This window comes from Lipophrys pholis (genome assembly GCF_963383615.2).
Source record: "Lipophrys pholis genome assembly, chromosome: 19".
In the NCBI taxonomy this organism is placed as follows: domain Eukaryota; kingdom Metazoa; phylum Chordata; class Actinopteri; order Blenniiformes; family Blenniidae; genus Lipophrys; species Lipophrys pholis.
Genome location: NC_137647.1, coordinates 3,396,750 through 3,412,392, shown reverse-complemented (window position 1 = coordinate 3,412,392; position 15,643 = coordinate 3,396,750). Strand labels below are relative to the sequence as shown.

The 15,643-nt window shown below is 43.6% G+C and overlaps 1 protein-coding gene across 2 annotated transcripts in view; it reads right to left on the bottom strand.

Moving 5' to 3' along the window:
- The window catches only part of syt3 (synaptotagmin III), a 49,955-nt gene that overhangs the window by 32,701 nt on the left and 1,611 nt on the right, over positions 1-15,643 (bottom strand). For both annotated transcript variants that reach the window (XM_080486984.1, XM_080486983.1), the window contains exons 2-3: positions 9,031-9,369; positions 5,173-5,559 (exon numbers count right to left, since the gene is read on the bottom strand). In XM_080486984.1, the coding sequence (XP_080343110.1) occupies positions 5,173-5,323 (151 nt within the window). In that variant the 5' untranslated portion in view covers positions 5,324-5,559; positions 9,031-9,369. The remainder of the gene's footprint in view (positions 1-5,172; positions 5,560-9,030; positions 9,370-15,643) is intronic.

The following is a 15,643-nucleotide window of genomic DNA, read 5'->3' as shown; positions in this document are numbered from 1 at the left end:
TGTGTCTGAATAGCCTAAACATCAGCCCGTAATTTCAAAGGGACTTCCTGGTGAAAGAAAGGTAAAATTCCTCCCTGCTGCTTTCTCCAGCTTAAAGCCGCGGGGCGCTGGACCCGATCCCAGCTGACTGAACGCAAAGAGACAGACAATACGATAAATAAAAAGAAGAGGGCACTTCTGCTCCTGTAAAGCCACCGTCCTGCAGGTTTTCAATGTTTCCAGCCCCAACTCACCTTAATCTGATGAACGTCGTGAAGCTGGTATAACAACAGTCGGGTGTATTAAAGCAGGGACACGTTGAAACAACGACGGGCCGGGAGTGCCCACCGCAAACTGAGACTCGAGTTTCATTTTTCATGTGAAAACGCATCATTTTTGCCTACTTGTTTTCTGAAAAGTTCAGAGTTTGCACATCAAACATCCACCGTCTGCACGGAGATGAAGCACGAGCGTTTCCAGCAAAACGGAACTGCAAAAACACAACAAAAGTTTTGCGTCTCAACTTGTATAGTACAGGAGTAGTAACAAACTGCCCGTCCTCTTCAAACCGCTGCCGCTACACGAGGACAAGACAAGAGTACAAATCAAAACGATAATGATAAATAGAGCGAGGAGCAGCCGGAATGGAGAGCCGGAGGTAAACAAGCTGACAATGATTTAGAGTGTAACCTAAAGAAGGGAGGAGTTTACGAAGGAGAAAGGTTAATGTATTGATCAGGAACGGGAAAAACAAAGCGAGGAAGCTGCGTGTGGCTGGCAGCTCACCCGGCGCTGATAAGACACGGTGGTGATCAAACGTGTACAGGGACTGTCGGGGGCCAAATCACTCTCCTCCATTTGTCCCTCTTTAGGGCAGTGGCTGCTCCTTCTCCAACACTGATCCTGCCAAAGATCCAGCGCTTAATCCACCGAGCATGAAAAGAAAGTCAGCAGGCAGTTAGGTGGGTGGGAAGAAGACCTCTGAAGTGTTCCGTGAAGGAAGGGGGGGGGGACTGAGACGCCTTGTCAATCAGCGACTGACGCAAACCCACCGGGAGCCATACATGGCCCCACATCAAACACATCTCTGCTGCTTACACAAGCCATTCACTGACAGCTTTCTGCAGTCGCGGCCCTCCGAGGGGATCGAAGAATTCCATCGGCAAACACCGAAATATCACAGCCGGTAAGCGATGGGGGCCAGCGCCTAAAACCACGCCGCGACATTTCTTCACAGAGCCATCCAAATCTCCACGGGCTGCACACAGCCAATCCAAGCTAATCTACACTGAGCCAAGGCTTCACGCTAATCTGCATAACAGCACATTGCACTTCCAAATGCCACAAAGGGAGTGTGCACACACAATACTCCACAGTACCCCCGCCACAGATTAGCAGGAAGTCCGCGGCCAATTCGATTTAACAAACATTTGAGAGTCATGAGCAAAAGTTTAAGGTGAGTTGGACAAGATACTTAAATCTAACAACAGCAGTGTATAGAGAGAGGATGGCTACACTGAATATCAGCTTCCTTCAAGGATTTCTGAACTTTCAAGAAGTGCAGACATCCAGATTGAAGATCATCTTCCTCCCACTGACCATGTTAAACAGTAGGTTGTTTCTTTCTTTCCTACTCCGGCAATATTCCTATAATCTGTCAAACCTTTGCTTTGATGCTGCTTCTTTATCATCCAAAGATATGTTGCATAAGACAGAATTATGTTTTTAAATATGTATATAACATAAACCAATTCCAGAATTCAACTCATTTGGGAATCATAACAGCATAAAAGAAATGGAATGAACGTGTACCGTTGCCATTTCAATCTAGGTACATGAATATTTCATGGTTTGTTGTTGTTCTGAGTGCATGGTGCTTCTTGCCATTCTCAGATGCAAGCACTCGGCTTAACATTTGCCTTATCATACATTAAAGCCGCAGATATTTTCTGACCCGACATGTAAACACTAACAATGTTCTTCTGACGGTATCACTGTCATGACAAAACAGTTCTAGTATTACATAATAAACCTCTGTGCCGTATTCTCTTGAGGGTCACGCCGTAGACCGTTTCAGGATATGAGAAACTTCACATAATCCAATGTAGGGAAAATGATTTTCAGTGGGTCATTGGTTCTTTAAGCAACTTGAGGTCCAGGATCTATTTGATGGTGTCTTATGGGGCTTTTCCACTAGTACCTACTCAGCCCGGCTTGACTCGCCTCAGTTTTTAGGCTTTTCCATTACGTGATAGTACCTGATTGGCCGGAGCATGACAACACGAGATGACTCCGAAAAGCGGCTTCAGAGTTAACCTTAGCATTTTAAAAATCCAACAACAATCCAACAATCCCAGTCACAACAAGAATGCTCACAAACAGAGATGGATGCACAGAAATCAACCCCGTGGAGCAACAACAAGGTGCAGACTAGGAATGGGAATTGATAAGATTTTTTCCAATTCCGATTCCAGTTTCGATTCTGTTTAACGATTCAATTCTTTATCAATTCTCTTTTTCTTTTCTTTTTTTTTTTCTTTTTTTTAAGGAGAATAAACAAGTAGATTAGTAGGGGTGGAACCTGATAAGATTTCATCAATGCCATTGTCAGTTCTGCTTTTCAATCCAATTCCTTATCACTTCTCCTAACAAGTATTTTTTTGAGGGGAAACAAAGTAGTTTTACAGTCTCCTGCACCAAACAGAACGATTCAATTTTTTCCAAACATGAAACTTGAATTATAATTTTTCCCTTAAAAAAGAACAGTCAAATATGTATTTGCCTTCATTGGATGGCCCCTGGAATTTACACTTTTTCAAATTTTGTGCTGTTGACAAGTTAACCCTCTCTGGGAGGTCGGAGACTGGAGAGGAATGTGGACGTGACGTAGGAGGAGGAACTCGATCTCAGTCTGCAGGGAATTCTGTGTTTTCATATCGTGTTGGTGCTTTTTTTGAGGGGATATTCAACACAGAATGATCTAATACATAGACATACAGTAGTAGACCTCTACTAGATTGTGTCTGTCTACACAGTAGACGTACTCTAGTAGATCGTTGCATACTGTATATGGTGTGAAAACTAGAGGCTCACACATATAGTCAAGGATCTACTATCATATGTCGATGTTGTCGGCTCATTGGAGCAGACATTCACTACACGGGACAGATTGACGGCAGAGTTAATTTATTAAAAGTCCCTCATTAGTCCTCAGACAGGAAATCTCTTCACCAAATTGACCGTCTTCAGCAGCCACACAGCGTAGTGCTCTGGGGAGGTGATGGAGGCCAGGGGTGTAGCTCAGGGAGTCATGGTGCAGGTTGTTTTGACTATCAGAGTAAACCGGAGTACCGGAGGAGAACCAGCACACAGAGCGAGAACATGAAAACTCCACACAGAAAGGCTCCTGCTAGGATTTGCACCGACTTTTTTCTTTTTAACTGGGACCTTGTGGCTGTGAGGCGAGAGGCTGTGGACTCTGTGGATTCAGGACGTGGTGAGTGGAACATCTATTACCGTATCGTATTATTTAGTCGTTTATCGTCTCCCACTTTAGACCTTCTTCCTCCATGTTTTCTCCTGGTAGAAGGAGGTCTGCGTCGCAGAGTGTGTGACGTAATGCAACGTACCGCAACGCGACTTGACGTCGTGCCGGGAAATGAATCGTTAACGAAGAATCTATAATATTTGTGGTGTAAGATTCCGATGGAATTGATCAATTGGAACCGGTTCTAAGTCAGAACCGGTTTTCGGATCCAGGGGGATTATTGAGTGGGACTGAAAAATCTCAAGCCGATCGGAACGCGACTCTCAATATGGACAAGGCTCCCATAGTTATTGGTGGCACTGCTGATTTGGTTTATATGCAAAAGCCTCCAGGAGATTAACAGAAATATGGATGGAATGAGCGCAAAGTATGAACAGAAATTAGCCTTTGAATCAAGTTTTCCAAACATAAAGCCGGTGGGCCAAAACCAGCCTGTAAGAGGCTCCAATCAGGCCAAACCACTAGGAAAATTGAAAATTTCAAAGTAAATATTAGTTTTTTTGAAGAAATGTCCACATATATAATGTAATATATAATGTCCACATATCCTACCTAATCCAAATAGCAAGGATAAATGAAAAATACACACCAGACAAAAGTCTCAGGAGGTTAAGAGTAGTGGACACAACACATGACACAGCACTTTGCCATGGAAGCTAGTGACCTCGTTGCTATCAAACTAGCTTTAAAGCCTTGCTGGAAGGGGGACTTTGTAAAAACATGCAGAATGCAACAGCTATAGGAGAAATTTCACTGTATCGTGCACCAGAAGGTTTCATCCAAATTATCGTTGTGTTGACACTGTAGTCATTTTTGGCAGTAATTGCTTGTTTTTGCGCATATATCGACATTTTCATCACGTATACTCAGCGCCACAACAAAAGAAAACATTAAAGTTTAAATATAAAGGTTATCATGACTCCAGTTTACCGGTCCGGCCCTCTCAAGATGAAATTGACCCCCTGAACTAAAATGCGTTTGACACCCCTGGATTAGAGTGAAACTGAAGAGGCTTCACGGATGAAACAACGGGAGCCACTGCTTTACAAGAATACCCACAGTACTTTTGGAGGAATCGTGTCCTTCCTGTAGACTACAGGCGACGTACAGTATAACGGCTGTGGTTTGTCTGAACACACTGAATTGCAAATTAGAGCTAACTTTAGCTGTTTTCATGGGGAGAAAACAGTATCAAACATACAAGTGTTGCCATGTCAGGGATTTGCATAATTAGCAACATTTCTGCTCAGCGTTTGAACCACACTGAGCATATGGACTCGCAGCCGAGCAGTGATTTATTCTGTGGGAGATGTTTGTGGATTTCTGACACTTCCTTCACAGTGAAAGCTTGTTATCATTGCAGTACATGGTATCAAGCTGACCACAGCTTCTCTTCTGTGTGGAGGAGAGAAAGGAAGAAAATAAATAAATAAAAGCTACCACTTTTTACAGGCTACATCTCGAGTGCGAGGTTGACTCTTTGATGCAACAAGGTTATTTTTCTTGTGAAGTAATAGCTGTAAGGCACGGAGAGACCAGTTTCACTTTGGGTTTTTTTATATACTGTTAAATGCCGGGGATAAAAGACTTGGGAAATCAATAGGTGGTCAGATTGATTCAGAAGTAGCCCCAGGTGTGTCCGTTACCTGTGTCCATCGGACTTTTGCCTCCCCTCATCAGGTAGTTGAACTCCTGGCAGCGTTCGCTCTGGCTGTAACCCCGCGGCGAGTTGAAGCACAGCTCCTCCACCAGCACCAGCGCCTTCTTACACAGGTCTTCATCCCAGTCCCCCGACATCCTCCAATCCGCATCGCACTCCCAACCAGCAGTCAGCCAATGGTCGTGCAGCCCTCGCCGCCCTCGCCTGTCGGACGGCGCTGGGGGAAGTTCGGTTTTGGCCCGTCCACCTTTTTTAAGAACCAGCAGAGGGGCGTAGACAAGGGGTGGCTCTGTAGGGCGTCTGGCTCTGGATCACTGAGCCCGGGTCGACCTGCCCATGTGTGCCTGAGCGACACCCTCCCCTCTCGCTTTGCCTAAAAGACATAAAAGAAGAGAAACTGGCCATGTGAGTGCGAGGACATAAAAGACACAAATCAACTTTCTGGCAGATTGGTCACCTTGGCCATTAAGAGGGAACGCGGGTGCCAGACCCATCAGTGTGTCCCTGATGGAGCTTTGTCTCCGTACAAAGAACAAAAACAGTGATAGTAGAAAGCTGGCATTACATAACAGGTGAGACGACACAAGTGAATATTAATATTCCTAACTTGTGATGAAGTCTGCCGCTTTAATCCTTGTGTTTTATCACCGATTTAGTCATGTGGATGAGCTTTACTTCGGCCATATTTACACAACATTTCAAGTGAAAACGCATCGTTTTTGCTTTTTCGTTTCCGAAAAATTCATGCAGAAACACTGAAAACTATGTTGTTAGCCTTTCAGGCCATGAATGGGCACTGTTAGTTGTTTTAGAAATGAAACCACGCACACATGCGAGAGAAAAACAATATGTCATAAACATGAACAACGGGAGAACACAGACATTGTAGTGGACAGACGACCAAGTCGGATTGTTCCGATGATCGTCAACTATAAAACTACCAAGTCCCAGGAGAATATGGACAGGGAGTCATGGCACACTGGAGGAAACTTTGCTCTGATTGTCCATCTACTGAGCTTGTCCAGAATAACTATTTTCTTCGGCCGTCGTGCACATGCACAGTAGCAGTACTTGGGACCGAGCCCAAGCATTTCCAGAAAGTGTCGTTTTTGCCTTCCTAAATGACGATGGTGCCCGAGCGTTTTCAAACTGTTAAGTTTTCAGTGGCTCCGAGGACCATGGCCATGTAAATGGACATCCACAACGCATCAACAGTTTTGCATTTTCACTTGAAATTGTTGGCGCGTCAATGGGCCCTAAGAGTCCTGACTTGTGAGGAAGTCTGGCACTTTAATTCCTAGGACAGATCTGGTCATGTGGAAAACTTAACCCCGTTGCTCCTAAGAGACGCATATAGCAACCACAACAATACACCATTCGTTTGATCTTGAACTAATCTGGCGATCATGTCCCAGTCTGACTCAGTTTGACGCAGTTCCTGTACGGCTGATGGTTTCCAGCACAGTTTTCTCCAGCCCTTCGGGTCCTCTTCCTTCTGCGTATTTAGGCCATTGGATCCAAAGGATGGATTGCAGGCACCAGTTAACAAACACCTGGACCCTGTCTGTGATGTTTTCAGTGACAGTCCGTCCCTCAGCACTGGAGAGTAAGATCTTCAGCTGGTTGAGCCCCCCACCCTAACCCCCCCCCCATTCAGTTCAAAATACTTGCTCACGAAAACTGCTAACGTCTCGGTCTAAGGATTATCTTGGATGTTCCTTCGGGCAGGGTACAGCGCTGTTGCATTTTTCAAATGCTTTGAGAATCACAAATGACTTTCCATTTGCCTCGACTGTATGAGGATGGCAGCAGCAGAAGGCTCTCGGGCAAACGGCGGCACCATACAGTCTATGTACGTATAGGCGAAGAACACGGACGGGCTAACGAGCCTTAAAAGACTCGCCTGAGTCGTATTTAGCAATTAAGTTTATGTTAAAGCAGCTGAAACCTATGTGGTGATAAAGTTGCATGAGGTTTTGTGCTGATTCATCAAATTTTATATTATCGTTGCCATTTTGGCAAATTATACTGTGGCCCCGACAGTCCCTGTACACATTACACTGTATAACATTATACAGCAATTTATTAACATTTTTTTAACTGTATAGTGTTTCAAAGCCAAACCCCTCTGCAGTGATTGTACTGAATCAACATTTTATCCACTGCCTGCTCGTAGCCTCCGGCATCAACCTATTTACTCCAATTCTTCACTTAACATGGTGCAACTCCTAATTGCACGAAGGTCCGCTGTCGCGTATCTCCTGAGGATTCGGGGATAATTTTGGGAGTCTAAAAGTGACCTGCAGGTCAGTCAACTTGAAACTTTATTTCCAAACAGACCACATTTTCCTCCAATTACAGTGTAATTTAGATAATTATGAGCTCTTTTGTGCTGACCCACAATCAGAAATATAAATCAGGAGCATAATGAGGAAGAGAGGGTTTTTTTTTGTTGTTTTTAAAGTTGTTTTTTTCATAATTTTGGATCCAAATGTGTGGCGACGTCAAAACATATTCTCTGAAAAATTGTAAACAGTGCTTTAAAAAGAAACCAATGATTTACATAAGTAGGTGCACTGATACAGAAAGAGTCTTTCACTTAGGCCAGAGTCCAAAAAGTTGTTTTTGCATTTATCTTTCAGAAATGTTTTATCAACGACACGGCAACATTTTGAAAACGGAGGCCCATTTCCACGGAAATGCTGAAACACTGAAAATGGCATGAAGGGCCACTAGTGGGTGCTGTTCTTGGTTTTTGTAATGCAGTCACACACACATGCAGCAGACAACAACACGATATAAACCTAAACAAATGGAGTACACAGACAGATGACCAAGTTGGATTGTTATTACGGTGACTGTCAAAATAAAAGTACCAAGTCCCAGGACAATCTGGACGGGCAGTCATGACACTCCGAAGACATTGTTGTTATTGTCTATCTACTTGCAGATGTGCAAAACAACTATTTACCACCAGCGTTTCAGAAGAGTTTTGTTTTCCGCCGTTTTTTGTTTTTTTCATTTTCGAAAATTTGTACCATAGAAGCTATTTGTTCAGAAAGTTGTATTTTCATTTTCTCAGAGCACCGTTGTCGTGTAAACGGACATCCAAAATGCAATAAGCTTTTAATTTTTCACTTTTAGTTTAGGGCCTGGTAGTCATAATATTTAGAATACATGCTCTATTGTAAATTTTTTATTTTTTTTTGCATAAATAAGCGTAACATAGATAGCAAGTCTTGCAAACACTGCAGATTTGTTTAATCAAGAATATAATATAATATAATATAATATAATAATTTCTAAGCTTTATTTTCAACAGCAATAAAACACTAAAATTTGTGAAATATTGTTGATATCCATATTATTTCAATGTAGTAATTTTCTGTTAAAATACAGATATTTCCATCTTGTATATTCTGCGCCACAACAAAGAAAAACTTTAAAGTCTAAATTTAAAGTTAATATTTAACCAGTCCGGTCCACTGGAGATGATATTGGGCTGGACTGGTTTTGAAGTGTATCACTATAGACAGTAGACAGTGTTTACCAGGTGCCAAAGGAGGACTATTTTCTTTTAAATTGCCACGTTTTTATTGTGGTTTTGAAGCAGGTTGTTGTAAAGAAGAAAATCCTTGTCACCTCCACATATATCGTCTGTCTGAGTTGTAATGTATTGCCTTGTGTCTTGTTGATGCGATAGAAACAAATTTGAGTGGGCTCGCCCGAGGAAACCACCAGCAACCTTCCATTCGTCTCCCAGTGCTGAAGGAAGAAAGGTCTAAATGGAGAACCTCTTTATTAGCTCTAATAATGTCACGAAGCTTGGGTTTGTGTGCTTTACCTTTACTGAGCTTGGATCCGAATCTCCTGGGCCATGTTGAATTTGCAATCCTGAGCGGCGACACTCTACATGTGAAAATTCTTCTCTGCAAATTGATTTGGCTGAGAAACACAGAGCTATGCCCGCAGTGTATGCATAACCTTTAGCTTGTTATTTTCCTAATGCTTCCAAGATCAGATTTGGGAGGCCTGCAGTCAAGCTGTTTTTTTTCTATATTTACTGAAAGCCAGAAACAGCTTTTAGTCATCTAGCTCCATCGACGTGCATCAGTGCTTGTGAAATCTCCAACTCTTCAGTGTGGACCGGTGGAGCCTTTTCCTCAAAGATCTCCAACACCACCTGAAATAACAAAAAAACAACACGAACCATCAGGGAAAAAAGCTTGAATACAAGTGCAACAAAGACAAACAAGAGATAAGCGAGTCCTACGGCAGCTTCAGACTGAGATATAATTAGAAGCATTAAGTCTGACACGTTTGGTGTGTGAGCTCTCGGTCCTTTCATCCAACAGAAACTGGCCTTCTTTCGCACGCTGTCTATATTTTTGATCTCATTCTGTCAAAATAAAAACAGGTCGATGCCCAAACTCCACTTTCTCACAGTCTGAGAGTCCCTGCAGGCTCTGACTGAAGACAATGTATGCAAAATGGTGTCTAATAATCAGGGTACGATTTAGGAAAGAAGAAGAAAAAAACAGATGGAGGATGTTTCCTACAGGGGGATGGGGTGAGGAGGTGCTGCTTTTCCAAGCATGCTCTATTTTCACTTTACAGGAAATCATGGCAAAACGATCCGCAACCAGACCGTCAAGTATTGTGAGAATATCCACAGTTTAAGGCGTTTCTGTGAGGAGGTTGCATTTTCTCCGGATGAACCGTTCCTTCACCTGCACATCCTGAGTCGCATCCTCATTTAGATCCGACACAAAGAGTGCCGATTTACACATTCACGTAAATACATTGCGCTCTCACTTCGCTGTCCGTTTACACGACACCGGTGTTCTGATCCGTGGAGTTTTTATACCGGCTCCCGAGGTGGAAAGATTCTTTCAATGTCGCGATTCTCTCCTGCAGAGACCGCTGGAAGGGACGAAGCGCTGTTAATGCACATGCTCACTCCCCCTCCTCTCGCGTTGAAAATAGTTCCTTCTGCTCATGCGACTGTAAACAAACGTCGTCCATATTGGAACCTTGATAGTTGAGACTCTCCCCTGATAGCATCTGATGCGTCATCAGTCCATACGGATGTCGGGTTCTCTCCATTTTGTTCACGTTTACAGCAAATTGTTCTCTGCACACAAGTCTGTGGTTTCATTACAAAAACAAACAACAGCACCCACTAGTGGCCCAACACGAAAACTACATCGTTTTCAGCATTTCTGCCGTTTCATTGTAAAAGGACAAAACAAAAATGCAAAAACGACACTTGAAACATTGTCGTCTAAACAGGGCCTTAACCACTCTGAGGTGACGATGGGTTAAATCCCACCCTGTGACGTGCTGACCAGGTGTTGACACCCCCCCCCCCTAACACACACACCCTGCTGATGATTCGAATCTACTGCCAAACGTCTCCAGTCGGACGTGTCTTGACACAAATTCTGTATTGTGACGTGGATGGAAAACAAATGACTGTCAGGATAAGGTTCACGGCGAGGGGTCGGCTCACTTTTCCACCGAGCCACTTCGTCCTTGCGGAGCAGCGAGTCTCTTTCTCAGGCGAGGTGGCTGGTCAGACGGTGGGGAAGGACTATTGATCACTTGATGTATGTTGCTCTGTGAAATGTCAGCGTCAGTCTTTGAGTGGCACCTCCCGAGCAAAGTGCTCCTTCCGTGTCCGTCTGTCTCCCACCCGTCAATCAATCAACGCATTAGGCAAAGACATATTTCACTCCAAACGAGATCCCAAACAAGAGATGCTTCCACTCACTTTCTGGTTTTCTGAGAGGAACACACATCCCCACTCTCGTCCGTCCCTCCTCCGTGTCCTTGTCTCTTCTCCGAAACTGATTGTCACATTTGGGCAGTCTGTCGGGCCGTGGCCAACCCAGATAAAGTAGTCTATGTATCTGCCTATCTCAGCACATCCGTTTGGAGGAATTAATCCAGGAATTAGCTAATCAAAAGGCGAGCCATGCCCAGCGTCCAACACCACCTGTCCCCCTCACCCCTTTGGCTCACTCCCATTAAGATAGCAAATCTGTCTGAGTGACTTTAAAACCCGGGATATCTCAATCTGAGGAATGGCTGTCTGGCACAAAACTGGCCGCCTCAAATGCCAGTGAGAACATCAAGAGAGAGGGAGAAATGGAGGAGAGAGACGGACTGAAAGAAGGATTGTGTAGCACGAGACGGAGGAAAAGAGAGAGAGATGGAGGGAAAGGGATAAGAGAGATGCTGACATTAAATTGGAGGCGAGACAGATAAGGGGGGGGGGGGGGGGGGGGTGAAGCGGAGAAGGGCAGAAAATAACACTGGATGCTGGTGACGAGAGTGACACAGCAACAATGGTAATCAAGGTTTTTTTTGTTTTGTTTTTACTCGGGTGGATGGAATCCACTGCATGTAAAATATTTACGGAGGACGACGATACCTTTGGAAACACGTTGACAAATCATTCTGCTCGGATAACACACATTCCGACTGGAGCGTACAGAGCAACACTAAACCTCCCACAGATGCTCCATTGACTGCCGTTCTGCCTGGGATCGATACTCCCAGGGAACGAATACGCCACAACACAGACCAGCGGACCAGTAAGGTCACTGTCCGACTGGGCCGCGGAGACAGGGCGCCGTGCAAGGTCACACTCTAATCACAGCAGCGGAGAGAGGAAGAATCAGCCCCGTCCAATCACACGACGGGAACGAAGATGGAGGGGAAATGGATGAGATCAGACTCCAATCATGGAAGAAGCAAGCCAATCGGATCGTGAGCTAAATCTGGCCGCCACCAAACGGGGCGAGAAGAAGAAGAAGAAGAAAAAAAAGGCCACTTACACCAGAAACAAGGAGCAGACACCCGTTTGCAGCTCTAATGGCTGTAAACCCAAATTCAAGGGTATATCAGTGAGAAGCACTGCAAATTCAAATCTTTCGCAGGTGTCCTTGACTGGAATAGTGAGGCCCCGGCTCGTGTTAATCACTTAGGGATAAGAGCGTGAAAGAAATGAGTCATTTTTAAAGGCTCGGTCCAGCCGTTACATCCTCAATCTGGCTTATAGGTGATAAAGGAGATGAGGCGTTTATGTTTGCGTCCCTTTTTTTGTTTTGATGAAGGGATCCCTCACGTATTTGCAGAGGAGGGACATGTTTTGCAGAAACGAGAGGCACAAGATGTGCAAACACAAAGTTAGTGCGCGGAGGCAAACCCAAACATGTGGGTTCACACAAACAAAGGCCACAACCCCGCGGATTCTTTCTGCTGGGGAAAATACTACTGGATAGTGATGCAGCAATACCGGCACCAGTACTAGGTATCGGGTCGGAAAAAGATCCCCAATACAGGCCGGCGAGGATCCAGGAGGATTCTACTCCGAGCCGTGCTACATGCTACATGCTAAGCGTTTCAATGCTCAAACACCAGCGATGCTACATGCTAAACATGGTTAAAGTCTGTCTGATACACTCATTAAGTGGAGCGTGTGGCAGCTACAGTACTCATACGATACGCACTGCGCTATGCGTACTGCAGCCTGCTGGAGGTCGATGCTGAGGCTGTGCAGTGGCGGTTCGCGGCAACACATAGTCTTCACGTATTGTTTCACCATGGAGTTTGAATTCGGTTTAATGGCATATAACAAGTACTGGTATGACTCCTTCACTGTTTTTTAAGATTGGATTTTTTTTTTTGTTTTCGAGGAGGCGAACAGCGCGACTCAGAAGAAATCCAGAGGTTTAGTTCATCTTCCACCAACATCTGCTGCAAACAAACTAAAGAGAAATCCTCGAGTGAGGTGAATTTGATAAGACCCTGGAGGGAGCTTCTTTTTTTTTTTTTCCAGTAACAAGGATCATGTTAGAGAGTGCGACTGAAATCTGAAATCTGGATGTGGGATCTGTCTCCCAGGGAAGAATCACACACCTCAGCCGGGTTTGGGAATTACAGTGATAAGGCGTTTGAATCGCTGCCGTCTGCTGAATAAGAAGTAGAAGACGCTCCGACGCTTAGCACAAACCTGTGATGTATTGCAATACCGTTTCATCATTTTTGGGGTTCCGTTTTCTAGTCAAATTAGATATTTGTCTTTGTATTGAGAGAAAGACATCAGACGTGAGTCAGATGCATTTTTAGATTTGACCAGTTCAACAGTCTTCTGGGGGGAAGAATAGAGAAGTGCGTCAGGTATTTCATCAAAATTGAATTGTGCTAATCATCTCTGGTCATTTAAAAAAGGAAAAAAAGTCAGATTTATGAAATATTCCTGTTCTTGATACCAAGATATCAAAAGATGGAAGAAAAAAGGCAGGAATTAATTTTTTGTGGAATATATTCAAAATACATGCAACTTCATCTGTTTTCATTACATTGGAGGTGATGCACTAATACAGATCCCAGGATCAGGTCTGATACTACACAGAGTACTCGTACTCATGAAAGTTTCCAGAGAAACACACCAGTGATGCTAAACATGATTAAAGTATGACTGATACACTCGTTAACATTAACAGTGAGCTGTTAACAGTGAGCTCCGTCCCTCAGTCTACAGAACATATAGGGCAATGCGTAGATAGACGCTTCGCCGTGACGCATAGCCTTCACATATCTTTTGCCCAAGCAGTATAAATTACACATTATGACATTTAATAAGTATTGGTGCTTGGTATCAGCAAGTAGCTAAAGGTTAGTACCTGGACTGATGCTTTAAAAAAAACTAGTATAAGTGCATCCCTAATTCAAATTTTTGGATATGTAGTGGTATTAATAGAGCAGTGGTCAGAGATTTCTGTGACCTACAGTAGACCTGAGAACCTGGCATTTGAAAGAATCCTCATTTTAGTTAAATAATTAGAGCAGTTGGCTTCACTGTAATGTGAAATATGAGTCTTAAGTATTTCTTCAAGGCAATCTTGATGGAAAAAGATCAAAATGAGACTTTATTTTAGAGAATCGCTGAAGAATAAAATTTAGTTTCAATATTTTACTTACATGTTTTCATGTATATATTCTCATGTGTCATTTTATTCTATTCAAAATTTTTGTTTATCATGTGACATTGTGGAAAAACAGGTATAATATCTAAACCGGGGGTATCAAACACCCATGGGCCACATACAGAACAATTTCATTTGAGATTTTTATGAGACCAATAAAATTATGTCATAATAACCATTAAATTTTTACTTTACAGCCATTCTTTGTTGATGCACAATGTATAGGTAATGAAAATGTCAATATTTGTGCGAAACCTAACAAGTACTACGGAAATTGACGACAGTCTCAACCCAAAGCCAATTTTAATGAAACTTTCTGCTCCAAAATACAATAAAATGTCCCCAAAAAAACTCCTATCGCTGTTGCATCATGAATTTTTTTTAAAAACTCACCCTGACGGCATGACTTTGACTTTGTTTGACAGCAACGAGGAAGCCAGCTTTCATGGCAGCATCTCCAACGTCTCAGCTCGCTTCTCAGTGTTGTGTTGTGCTATAAAAATCAATGTTTTCTTTGAAATTTTACAATTTGCTAGCTGGTTTTGCCGGATTGGAGCCTCTTGCCGACCAGTTTTGCCCGACGGGCCTTATGTCTAGATCTGCACATATAAAAGAAATCCCAAACAAGAGTGAGAGCAGCGTATCAGAGACCGTAAAACGTTCCCACAGCCTTTCTTCTACGGGCCTCCATTAACAAAAATATTGGGTGGCACTGACCTGGAGGTTTTCTTGTTTTCTTAGGAGTTCTTTCAGAGGTTAAGACTTTCAGATTTCATCCTTCATAATGATCGATCTCGGTCTCAGTTCCTGTTTGACTCCTCTCTCATTCTCTGGTTTTTTGCTAAAATGTCTCAGCATTTTCACAGGGGAGAAACTGAACACCTTTATAATTACTATTCATAATTTAACCGAGAACACTCAGACCTTTTTTTTTGTGTGAGTGAGGACATAATGCTTTTGTAGACAAAGGAGACTAATCCATTGGATATACCTAATAGGATGTTTCAGGCGGATCTCACTGAACATGCTTTTTAAGTTCCCCTATCTGCTGCCACACTCCTCCTTTTGTTTTCATCTGCACCTGGGAGTCATTTTTAATTGAAACTCTCCTTTTGTTTTCTTAATATCCGCAAATTTGCCTAAGTGTTTAGGCAGATTTCACACTTCTCCGCTCCGTACGGGAATTTCCGCATTAACAGTGTTTCCTTGACAAATGTGTTGTTTCCGGTCCACTGTGCTCAACAGACTGGCGACTTGCCCCCGTGACCTCCTCCTCTCTGCTCGAGACTTTGAAGCCGCCCGCTCGGCCGTACCCCGCCGGGCCACATCGTGTTCTGTACCACCTCAAATCGATGTACTCGTGTACCCTGAGATGATCCACCGTTCATCGGGACTCTCCCCGATTCGCCGAGGTCACGACCCCTCTCCGCAACTGCTGGCAAATCCTTCCTTTATTTTGTT